Raw genomic sequence first — 12,973 nt, 5'->3', positions numbered from 1 at the left:
GACCTACCGCCAAAAATGAGGGTAGCGACCTACCGCAAAATGGTGGCGGCCTTACGCTGAGAGTGGCGAGCAAGTCAAACTAATTTCTTATAAGGCTAAAGCAAGATGGTGATGCCGATGCGGCGAGTGAGGACACTCCTACTCCTCATGACTTGGACGGAGTCTGGTGGACTTGTGGACTCTGGCGAGAGAAGGAGCATGCGTGTTGGGCGGATCTTCTCCTAAGGACGATGCGGCGGCGACTTCGGCTTGAAGACACATTGTGCTCTCATGCTTCGAGCTCGGTGTCTTGTGGACTGGTTGAGTCCCTTCACCATATTAGGGGACTCGCCCAGGAAGCAACTTGATCCGTGAAGATGCTACGAGAGGCGGATGCGGGAGAGATTGGAAAAGGAATACAATGCACCTTGACCTTCAAGAATCCATGTCACTACAGTTCTCTCGGCAGCATCTTCTTCGTGGTGGAAGCTTGATCTCCCAGGCCATGTAGTAGGGGTGGCAAAATGGGCTAGGCCCGCTGGGCCAACCCGTTTGGCCCACCTTTTTTGACGGGTTGGGTTGGGATTTTGAACCCAAATTTAAAAGTGGGTCAACCCAACCCAACCCGTATTTTGGCGGGTTAATGACGGGTTGGGTTGGGTTAGCCCGCCAACCCATTTTTCACTTTTTTTTTGAAATTTTTTTCTATTTTTATTTTTTCAGTAGATTATTGTAACGTGCGCATATAATATGACAAACCTAAACTAAAAAAAAAACTATTTTGAAAACTAGTCAATGACCTTCTATGGATTCACCTATATAAGTTGCAGCTCTTATTCATAGGTTATATTTTGTCTAAAACTTCCATACCTACTCGACATTATATTTTATAATTGTTGGTCGACTATTATTGGCTAAAGTAAACTCTTGTTGATGATTGTAAAACACATTTAGTGATGTTAAGTAATATTAAATGAGTGTGTATCAAAGAAAAATGACATTTATCAATGATTTGATGAAGGTTATTGAAACTTACACTTGATAGTTGCTAGTGAGGTTATAGTTTTACAACTTTTAATAACCACACATGATAAATATTTTTTTGGTATTGCTATTGGTGAGACTTTCTAGTTGAACTTATAACATTTAAAGATAAAGAACAAGTATAATTCTACTTTTTTCATGTGTCAACATATAAAATGTGAAAGATTGCTTAAAATTTCTCATTGCACATCTTTTTTTATTTCACCAAATTTTCTAAGTGGGCTAGCCCGCCAACCCGCATTTCGGCGGGTTAATGGCGGGTTGGGCCCAGCCCGGCCCGCCAACCCATATTGCCACCCCTACCATGTAGGATACCCCCAATGGTGAGATTTAATAAGATCCGGATCTTATTTTAAGGTCCCAAAATAAGGACTCCATTGGAGATGCTCTTAGGAGAGTCTTTATCAAGTTGCAAAGCAGAGGTAAAGTTGATATTGTCATAAGTATCATTGACCTATAGGAGTAAAAACTATTTAGTTTGGCAGCAATGGCCCTGGATATATTTCTCATCACAATTATAGCACAAGTTTTGAGCCCTTTGCTCTTGCATTTGAGGGGTAGTAAGTTTTTTATTGGGAAGGTTTTGTGGATGGAGTGGTTTTAGGAAAGGATTGTATGATGACGGCTGGGGATGATTAGGCAGGTGTGAAGGTTTTGTGTGTTAGGATAGATGCAGATGGGTATGATAGGTTTTATGATAAATGATATGGTTGTGTAATAGGTTTAGAGTCCTTTATCTGACTCTATCAATTTAGGTAGGCTAATTGCTTGAAACATATAGGGTTGAAGAATGGACAGCTGACTTGATAATTTTTAGGTAATAACTTCTAGAGAAAGTGCGCAATTAGATTTGTTAATTTCACAATTTTTGGGACTGATATTTGGTAACTTAGGTGGTTTGCTTGAGCTTGAAGAGCACTTGTTGGTGGTTCTAGTAGAAAGAATGATTGAGTCACATGATGTTCATGCAAAAACCCTATAAAGAAGGTCAGACAAAAATGTACTAAGATTATTCAGTCTAATGGACATGATAATACATTGTGTGATGACTCCTTTATATAGCTAGTTGGCCCCTCAATGATACTTAAAGCCAGGGGACATGATTACATCATTACATTTAAGTGGGGGAGAGAATCTCGTAATTACATTTATGAGAATAGAGAGAATACAAAAGGACCTAGTCTCGAAGATGAGGAGGATGCATTTGGGCAACTTTCTTCACGAGTGATTGACTTATGGTAGCAGGTACCTGGTCATCATGCAAAGATTATGGTGCGATATTAGTAACGTGGTCGATCGGCCCAATACCCAAACGATCCATAGGGTAAAAGATCTCTTCCCACCGGTCTAAGTGTTTAGGTCCATCATAACTTTTTAGTTGGAGTTTAGGGGTTTTGGTATTTGGACGAGTATCATGATGTTAATGTTAACAAAACGGGGGGGGGGTACATAAGAGCTTGATTGTGAGAACACTGTAGGAGGATGATGTAGTATGAGAGGTGGTTGGATGAAGAAATGAAGGACTTTTTCCCCTAAACTTGAAAGTACTATGATAATTACTTCGTGTTCATGTTGGGCTGGAGCTGGACTATCAGTTGTCGCATAGACATTCATCAATGGAGGTAAGCCAGCAGTTATGTAGGAATGCCTGAATCAACTTTTAAGAGATATGAGAGTGATGAAAGCATAATAAAATGATTGAGCAATGCTCAATTTTTATCTTACTTTCTCCTCCATGTTCATACACTTTAATTAGTGTAACTACCATGCTACAAGGATAGCATGTGGGCTGTGGCATGATACTATTGAGTAGAGAGCTATATAAACATAGAAAATAAATAATCACTAATCAAAATAGCTTTTTTTGTCGACAAAAATAGCTCAGATAAAGTATTTCATCTATCTGGGCCTTTAATTCTGCGGGGCCTGGTGAGGTGAATTGGGTCAAGTTCGAGTGGGCTATCACACTGATTTATCTTACTAATGGTATACTGTTACTAATTAGAATTTCCATGTGTAAGTTGGTGAAGCTTTCATTTCATGCATGAATCAGCAGTAAGTGAAAGAGATCAACAGCACCCTCAATTTAAAGCTTCTAACGCTACGTAAAAACATACCGACATATTTTAGGGGTGTGAATTTATGCATTTATATAACTCTTTGATTTTTGGATATTTTAATTTAAACTTTTTAATTATTCAAGTTAGATAATTAATTACTTATAACTTTGTTGACGGTTCACAAAAAACATAATTCACAAGTTAAAAGAATTTATTAATTTAAAACACAAGACCGTATGTTAAATAAGATATCCTGAATATTAATTACTTGTAAAAATGTGTTTAGATAACTGAATTAGGTCCCCTAGGCCCTAGGATTGTACAAGTGGTAGGAGTTGTGGAACATATGAGTTCGATAGGGAAAGGTCTAGGGATCAATTCATGGCAGGTGCAATTTATTTTTTTGATTATTAAAACAAACTGAATTAGATCTTCTGGTTCAACCGATTCGACCAAAAAGGAATAAGAGTTTGATCACCTCGAAATATGGTAAGAACTGGCCAAAACCGGTTGAACTGATACAAAACCGGTGTCTTCATGCGTTGTATGCTCAAACAACAAGTAACCACACGCATAACTGTCCCAGACAAATCTTGTTCCTTCCTAATTTATTACTCTCTCCGTTCCTATATAACTGAGACTTTAAGGTAATTGAAGAACAATTATTGTTATACTAAGTATCAGTTTTGCTTTTGGTCTTAAAAGTGAAGAATCTGTAACAAAAAAAAAAGTGAATCTAACTTTTTCCCCAATGTTCCCAAAAAAGTGAATCTAACTAATTTTGTTAAGTTGTAATGAGCAAATTAAACGTGATGATTTAAAGGTGCATAGAAAAAGAATCTAACATATCTAGTGCACATAACTTCTTTTTTTTGTCTTCCGAATAATAGGTCAAGTGGTAAGAGTTAGGGGACATGTGAGATGAGTCGGAGAGATCCAGGAATCAATTCTGACGGGTGCAATTTATCTTTCTAATGTAAATAAAAATGTAGTTAATTAACAAAACAGAATAAAAACAGAACAACAGTATACTAGCAGAATCAACCATATAGTCTCAAATGTTATGCCCAAATGAATATTTATGTCAAAATTTTATTTAGCAACACATAATAAGATCCCTGCATGCAAGGAACGAATCAAACAGTGTTCGAGATACAAGATGAGCTAGGCATATATATTTATATAAAACAATTTTGACTTCATATATACCATGATCACACAAATATATCAAATAATACAAAGCTATAGTTTGATAACTTGATTACTTTAAACAAGAAATGCTTGTGCTTCATGTTAATTGATCCTCCTTTTTCAATTAACTTCCATTGACTTTCCTACAATTGGATCTGATTTCTCCCTGATTCCCTGTCAATGGGCTAACATTACCCATGTTGATCATGGACTGAGCAAAGGCTTCGAAGAATGCAGTTTGGTTGGTAGCAAAGTTGTTTACAATGGAGATTGTAGCAGAGCCATTAGTGGAGAACAGTTCTTGATCTGATTGAAGAAGACCCTTATTGTTGAGCAGATTTTTGAAGTAGTTGTTGTCAAAAGCATCGGCGGATGAAGGGTCAAGGTTGTTCAAAGTGGTTCCACTTCCATTTTGTGGACAGTTTTGCTGCAGGGTGGCTAGATAGGTTGAGCTCAGCGTCGGGTCAGGGCTGCCGGTGCCACTGAAGTTGAACAGCCTCTGGTTGAAGAATCGACATTGTGCACGGCCAAATGTATGTGCACCTTCAAGTGATCCATTTGAGTCAAGAAGCATTAATAGTTAATTAATTAATATAAGCATCATAATCTATGTATGGAAAATATTACATCTATCGCATCCCAATTACACGCCACACGTAGATAGAGATAAGAATTGAAGAGAGAAAAATGAAAAATATGACGAGTGATTAATTACCGGATAGGGCGACAAGATCAGTTATGTTTAGGCCAACAGCAGCAAATTTGGCTGAGATGATAGCTAGGCTTTCAAATGGAGTGGGAATGGAGGCGTTGGCACCAGATTGGTTTGCCATCACACCATCCCTTCTTCCAACTAGTACGTTCCATGAAGGACCACCTGCCTATATACATGCATATAGTATCAAGATCATAATAATTATAAATAAGGCATAATTCTAAATTGATTCTATTGAATCGCATCTGCCCATGAACTATGTTTTTACTACTAATATTTAGTACACGTTATTTACAATATGCTTTTTATAGGCTAAAATTGATTTATAGAGAAGTCACTTTAACTTGTGAATTAATTTTTTCTTAGTCCAACGTAGATCACTAAAGTCATCACATAATATTATTAAGTTACCAAAGCCACAGAAGCTTGAGCAGCGAGGGCAAGAATATCAGCACAAGATACAACACCAGGGCATGAATTCTCAACAGAGGTCTTGATGTTATCAACTACATCAAAGCCACGAGCGGAGTTATTGTTGGGAGTAGCATTTTTCTCGCTCAGTGTTATGTTGACACCCTGATCCAACAAAATTGATCCATCACATCCCTGAAACACAAATTAACAAGAGCATTATTTAACCCATAAGCAGCTTCTTGAAAACATGCTTTTTGGAGGTTTGAAGTAGTTGTGCTGTGCACGTTTATGGGATTTACATTAACAAAGCAATCATGAAAATGAAGACGAGTTAGGCTCGCGCCAATGCGAGAATCAGATTGCAGAGCCTGCTGAACAACACTTCTAACGATGGAGGACACACTGGGGCAGGTGCTGGAGTAGAAGGTTGAACTCAATTGAGCATTTGATGGATAAAGAAGGATAATTAGTAATGTTGTGAAAATGGGAGTGATGAGAAGGGAATTACAAGGAGTAGAACCAAGCATGGTTGAATGGATTTCTTGTACTTTCTTTCCTAATACTTGTGAATTTTAGGGAGTGATATCTTGGTAACATATATATACTGGAGAAATTAAGTATGTCCTTTTAGTTACTTTATGACTTGCTTAAGGATAAAGTTTTTGGTGGTTATTACTTAGAAGTGTAAGCAAGCTATGCAGTACATATATGAAAAATAATAAAAAGATAAGATCTGTAATACTCATTAGGTACACCGCTGGACGTGGAAAGGAAAATTCAAACCATAATGATTGCTACTTAACAGTTAACAATCTCATGGTACTTTAGTCGGTGTTCATTAATTAATTTAGCAACCTAAATTTTAGGCTTAATACATCAGAAGGCCCCTGTAATTGTAAAGGGAATCAAATCCAGGGCCTAGAAAATTTTTGCATCAAATTGGGTCCCTAGAATTTTTTTTTAATTCAATTAAGGCCAAAGTGTGTCTGATGCTGAAGTGGCTTCAATTTTAGCATACTCAGCAATTCCACGTGGCATTTTGATTTTTTTTAAATTGAAAAATTCTAATACTTAATTTTTTTAATTCCAAGTCATAAATTAAAAACAAAGACTTAATAAAATCTTAATGCAAAACCTAAACTAATCACTAATAATCCCTAATTTAATCTAAAAACCTAATTAACCTATTCAGCCCCAAATTGAGTCCTAAATCTGAATATTAGAAAGAACACAACGATAGTGAAGGAGAGAAGCGAAGGTGGATGATGGTGGATGATGGTGTTTTAGGGATTTCAAGCAAGGTGGCCTTGGTGAAGAAGAGGAGGGGCGATGGAGAGGTTTTGACTGTGGGAGGTGATGGAGGAGAAGGTGTGGTGGGGGGATTTAGGGGTTTTGACCAGGAAGCCATGGTGAAGAAGAAGAGTCGGCGACGGCGGCGGAGGGGAAGTTATGGAGGAGAGGGTATGGGTGGTGGCCGCCGGTGGGGAATGAAGAAGGAGAAGAAGCTAGAGAAAGAAAGAAAGAAAAAGAGAGAGATGGGTGTGATGAATCTGAGTGTTTTCTGCCCTTGTTCTTGCACACACTGTTGTTGCTCCTTATTCTTCCCCATTTTCAAAGAATCTGGTCTCAAATCATCATCACAGGGTTGGAACTCGCCGGAGAAGACGACAATGGCAGCGCCGGCGGTGGCTCGTTAGTGGATTGGTAGCCAGGAGAGGTTGTGTGTCATGTGGTGCTGGGGGTGGGGATGGGGTTTCGGTTGCAGGTGGAGTTGGGGGTTGGGTGGAGTTTTGGTTTGGCCGTTTGGGGGTGGGGGTTGGAGGTTGAGGTTGAGGTTTGGGAATGGTGTTGGAGGTGGATGTTGAGGTTGCAGGTGGGGTGGATGTTGCTGGGTTTAGAAGATGAAGGTGTTGGGTGTTGAAGATGAGAAGGATGAAGATGATGGTGTTGAAGATTAGATTTTTAAATTAGGTTTATTAGATTATTAGGTTGTTTAGTTTAGGAATATTAGATTAGATTTTTATTAAGTTTTTAAATTTTTTTTTCTGATTATTTTGTTGACTTGGAATTAAAAATTATTATTTTAATATTTTTTAATTAAAAAAAAATTATAAAAGCCAGATGTCACTGATGACTAGGACAAAATTGAGATTTGGCCTTAATTGAATTAAAAAAAAATTCTTAGGAATCCAATTTGATGCGAAAAGTTTTTGGTGGTTATTACTTAGAAGTGTAAGCAAGCTATGCAGTACATATATGAAAAATAATAAAAAGATAAGATCTGTAATACTCATTAGGTACACCGCTGGACGTGGAAAGGAAAATTCAAACCATAATGATTGCTACTTAACAGTTAACAATCTCATGGTACTTTAGTCGGTGTCCATTAATTAATTTAGCAACCTAAATTTTATATTAGGTCAGCTGGATTTACATTGTAAATAATGTTCAGCAAATGAAGTTTCAAGGTCAATAACATCATAACATGCAAGGAACAATTTGATTTTACCTCGTAGGCATGGAACAATTTGTTTTTCTTCGCGACTTGATGTCGTTCTACTGAGGAGGTTGTTAAATTTAATATTGATGTATCTGCGTCTTTGAACTTGGTAGGTTTTGATTTCCTTACTAAGTACGAGCATGGGAGGTGTTGGTGGTGGCGACGGTCGTACGTCAATACCAATGGAAGTTTTGTCTCCTATTATCACGGAGACCCTTAGCTTTAGGTAGACTCTTTCTTTTCATTTGTTTGAATTGAGGAAGTTTTTCCAAAATTCTCTTCTTTTATTTTGCTTGCTTGATGTATTGGCTTAAATGAACCACTTTAAAAAAAAATGCAATCAATTATGTTGTGAATCTATTCTATGACAACATATTGAAAATGAAATGGAGTTCTTTAGGAATTATAGACTAATGATTTGCTCGCCGTCATGTTTCTTCCTAATTTTGGTCATTCTAGTGTTCATTTTCCTTTTTCTAAATTTAGATGTTAATTAAGTAGCAATATTCATTTACAGAGCATATCAGCTTAAAGGTTTTCAAAAATTAAAAAATGAAAGAAGATTTCAAAAAAAATCATGGTGCTTAGTTTCTTATGCTACAAAAATTAATGTCAACGAGCTAAAAGTTCCATATATTTCAATCTTTGTAGTAGGTACTGCGTCTAACTCATAGAAAAATAAATTTGGAGGAATCACAGTCATTAACGTGTAGTATTTACATGCATCTACGCAATCTATGGAGCCTGTTATATTATTAATCTATATATATGTAAAGGAGACTTGAGGTTTTGCATGTATTAAATGCATTAAACCATAAAGCTTCCATACATTTATATTAAATATATAAAAAAATAAAAAAATATTAAATATATTAAAAACTGAAAAAAAATTATATAATAAAAAACTATTCAACTACTAAAATAAAATAACAACATTCATAAACTTAAAATTGACTTGGACTTTGCATTTGACAAATATTAAAAATTAAAATTAAAAAAAAAAATTTAGATAAAAAATTTAAAATAAAAAAATTATATCTATCAATATCTATCCATCTATATCTTTATGTATTTGTGACTTTGCTTAAAGTGATTGTATGACTACTAAAAAAATTGCTTATTGCAAAAGAAATGTTTAGCATTAAATAAGTTATGTGATATAAATAAAAATAAGTTATGTGATATAAGATCATTGTGATGATCATTTAAATACAATAAACTAAAACTCTTGGTTTCCTGTAACCACCATTTTAAAATAATCAATTTCTAAAAGGATTTTGTAATTTTATAAATTTAATTGCTTTAAGAATAAATTAAAAATGAAAAACTTCCATTCTCCATTATCCGTTAATGAATAGCTCATTCTTAGAGGTGAGTCTTTTCTTCTTCCACTACTCTATGGTCATTGAGAATGCAGTTGGAATTCCATATAATTGAAACTCCGCTTATCAAAAAAAATAATTAATACGGAGTAATAATAATAATTGAAACTCCAACCAATCCTTTCGTCTTCAAAAATTCTTATTATTCTCACTCTCATGCTATTTAAGCTAATTATATCAATTGTCAATCCTTCATGTTTCTATTCATCCTCTTCTCAACTTGCGTTGTCAATTATTTGTATAATATTCAAGCTGTTTTTCATACACGGTTTGTCTACCCTCTACTCAATTCACCATTTTAATTTTAGGATAAAGACGATTCACTTACACAGTGTAACACATGGTACCAGTTGTCCCCTCTGTCCTCTTATCAATTTACCGGCCATTTTAATTTCAGGAGAAAGAAGAAGCAGTAGCAGGTTCAATGACCATCTCTCTTGAATGCTCAAAGCATGTATCATACTAGAAACACAAGAAGAATTAAATTAAAGCTCTGCTACTAATTAATTAGTATAGAAAAGAAATTCTTCTATCTTGATTTCCCCCCCAAATAATTTGAATTTTTTTTACTGCATTCAACCCTCAAATATGGCTTCTAATCATAAGTTTTTTTCACTTTTAGAATTATGTTATTGCCAAATTTAGGTTTCGTGAGGAGTGATATAGATTGGTTGATGAAATGGAGCCTGATCAGTTTCAGCGGACAATAAGATCATATGGTTTGATGATCGTTGCAACGTACTTACGGAGGTGTTTGAGCAAAGATCCAAAGCAACAATATGGATTTTATTCAAATAGGATTGAGTTTTATTCAAATCTTTGTCTTTGAGTATTGATATGATGATCTTTTTCATTTTTCATACTTAATATTTTCATCAAAACATGTATATATGCTACTATTATATATATACATACACATATATATATATATATACATGCATCCCCTTCATAGTGCTTTGATATTATTTGGATTGTAAATTTTGTTGCCCAAAATTAAAAGTAATGACCCATGAATAAACATAGAATTAAAATATCAGTACATTACATTTTGATATTTGGAGTATTTTGTGTCGCAAATGACTCTTTCTCTATAATATATCTAAAAGAAGAGTTTGATTGTATACTTTGACTTATATTCTCACCTTTTTTTGCTTTTAGTAAATAATTATACTCAAATTTTTATGGACCAAATGCACTATAGGGTTGTCATGGGAGCTTACTATGTTTTGGTATGTACAAGATACTAAGTCAATTGTTATTTTTTTTTTCTTATAGCAATCTTGGTTTTCAAATTCATCTTACGTTAAGGATATGATTCTTTTCTATTACTCCATTTTCTTACTTCTCTTTTGATATTTATTTCTTTCCCGATTAGCGATTTTGGGAGCGTATCAAGTGAGAGCAATGTTTATCGTAAGAGATGAGAACATTAAATCGTGATCATTATATTTTAATATTGACCATTGATCTTAGATCAAATTGTCACGATTTAATGCTCTCATCTCTCACAATAAACATTGTTCTCACTTGATACGCTCCCTAGCGATTTAAATATATATATATATATATATATATATAGTTGTTTTTTTTCATATGCAAGGGTTATGTCAAGGCATGCATTGTCTCATATTCTATTGCTGTAAAACGATTTCATGTCTTATGAAATTTTTTAATAAATATAAAATAACAGCAAGAATATATATCATTTCAACATCTATATGAGCCTACAAGTGGTTCACTTAAATAAGTTGTGATAGAACTTATCTAAATTTACCAAATCAGTTTTATAATGAAGATTCTCTTAGAGAAATAGAAATACGGGCTCCTTAAATTTAAATTACATAGTTGATCGATGACATCAAGTGTTATATTATTCATATGATTTAAGGGACAAAATATTATTACAAGAGTTCGTGTGAGATGGATAAAGGAAAACATAATATAATCGAACAAAAATTCATGTATTCGGTGAAGTTCTTAAGATCTTGATATTTAATAGGATATCTAAAACATTGTATGCATCTAAAAATAGGAATATTAATTATGTTACTCATGAACATTAATCCAGTCATAGGAAGGCGCAATGGTAAAAGATTAATTATCAAACATATAGAAGAATGGATAATAATAGATGAAAAATACTTACAAGAAGCAATCACATCGATACCAAAACCCTTATCCCATGGATAGCTCTTACCACAAATTATGTAAGTGGCATTTTATCTAAGAAGAAAATAATTCACAATAAAAAATGTTACAACAAAAAATATATTATTGTTGAGAATAATTCACCAAAAGGATGAAAATATTATTGAGTAAGATAAAATATATGCACAATATACTTTTTTGGCCACAAATGTATTATTTTGTTAAATATATTGTTAAATAATGAATTTTGTCAATATTATTACATTTAATATATTTATATACTCTTAATCTTCTTTCATTTAATAATTAGTTTACCTTTAAACAAAACTATGTATGTTTTACAAAGATATATAATTAGAAAATCTTAAAAATAAGCCCGTGCAACGCACGGGTTTAATTTCTAGTTTATTATTATTAGGTGATTGTTGTAGTACCTTAATTTAAATGAGGGTACGATACCTTAAATGATGTAAAATTTCTTTATCTCCAATTTTTTTAACTTCTAAAAGCCTCTAGTACCATCATTCATGAGCATTTTAATAGATTATTTCATTATCTTGTCGTTCGCCAGACACCAATTTCGATATCTCACCATTATTGTGGTCAATTACTCTCTTGTTCTTAAATCGCATACATTTCCACTTTCACCACTAGATTCTGACTTAAAAAGAGCTGCAACAACCGGCATGACGTCTAAGATTCCAACAAAAGTTAAAAGGTCTAATCTTTTCTTTTTCTTTGCCATTTAATTTAACAATTTCATCTAATCGGGGTACCGTACCCAAAAGAATTTCAAGGTACCACAAAATTTGCCTTGTGTAGACCCATCGAAATGTATTCGTACCCACTCATATCGGTTCTAGATGTTTCTGAAATTGTAGGTTTGGCAAGATGATCATTGACCACTTTGGGCTTATTTTTTTTAACCAAATTCATGCAATTTAAATCTCACAAATACCTAATTTAATGCAGTTTCGTTTTTTTACCAAATTATAGTGTACCTAAATAACTCGCAATAATTGACAGAGAGAACTAGTTTTTTATAAGTTGCAAGTGTGGAATGACGGGTTGGGATCCTCTCAAGTGGGGAAAAACTTGAGGTAATAATGTGAGTAGATCTCAACCCTTCATTTCTATTAAAACAGATCAAAGATTGAAAATAAGAGAAGATTAAATAGTGTCTTTTATGTGTGATGTACCCAATCATTTCTTTGTGAGTTTTTACTTTTTATACCTAGTACTCACACTATAATATTAACACTGCCAAACTCCATTTCATATTCGTGTAGTATGTAAATAGTGTTAAGGTTTTCTAAATTTTACTTTTTTTCTTTTTTGGATTTTTTTTTTCTGGAACCAACAAATATTTATTGGCCATTTCAAAATTCATGTATTTATTTTGAGTTTCTGACTACCATTTTCAATATTCCTGGAACCAATAAATGTTTTCTAACATATCCTTATCTCAATTCCACTTCTTATCATGTCTTAAAAAAAAAGTAGATAACTCTACTCCACACTATTTCTTTTTATTTTATCA

At 34.0% G+C, this 12,973-nt stretch overlaps 1 protein-coding gene across 1 annotated transcript; it reads right to left on the bottom strand.

Annotated features, from left to right (window-relative positions):
• Nucleotides 1-4,144: 4,144 nt before the first annotated feature.
• On the bottom strand, nucleotides 4,145-5,980 carry LOC130730711 (peroxidase A2-like). The gene is made up of 4 exons (XM_057582784.1): nucleotides 5,703-5,980; nucleotides 5,401-5,595; nucleotides 4,990-5,155; nucleotides 4,145-4,817 (listed from the first exon to the last, which is right to left on the bottom strand). The coding sequence occupies exons 1-4, from the start codon at nucleotides 5,928-5,930 to the stop codon at nucleotides 4,399-4,401; spliced, it is 1,008 nt and encodes a 335-aa protein (XP_057438767.1). The 5' UTR covers nucleotides 5,931-5,980; the 3' UTR covers nucleotides 4,145-4,398.
• Nucleotides 5,981-12,973: the final 6,993 nt, after the last annotated feature.

The sequence above is a fragment of the Lotus japonicus genome, chromosome 1 (assembly GCF_012489685.1).
Source record: "Lotus japonicus ecotype B-129 chromosome 1, LjGifu_v1.2".
In the NCBI taxonomy this organism is placed as follows: domain Eukaryota; kingdom Viridiplantae; phylum Streptophyta; class Magnoliopsida; order Fabales; family Fabaceae; genus Lotus; species Lotus japonicus.
This window is presented reverse-complemented; position numbering and strand designations above follow the sequence as displayed.

Coding starts and splice junctions, on each gene's coding strand:
- LOC130730711 (XM_057582784.1), bottom strand. CDS start 5,930: ATGCTTGGTTCTACTCCTTGTAATTCCCTTCTCATCACTCCCATTTTC. Junction 5,596..5,702: donor TTCATGATTGCTTTGTTAAT/GTAAATCCCATA, acceptor TTTGTGTTTCAG/GGATGTGATGGATCAATTTT. Junction 4,818..4,989: donor TGATCTTGTCGCCCTATCCG/GTAATTAATCAC, acceptor GATCACTTGAAG/GTGCACATACATTTGGCCGT.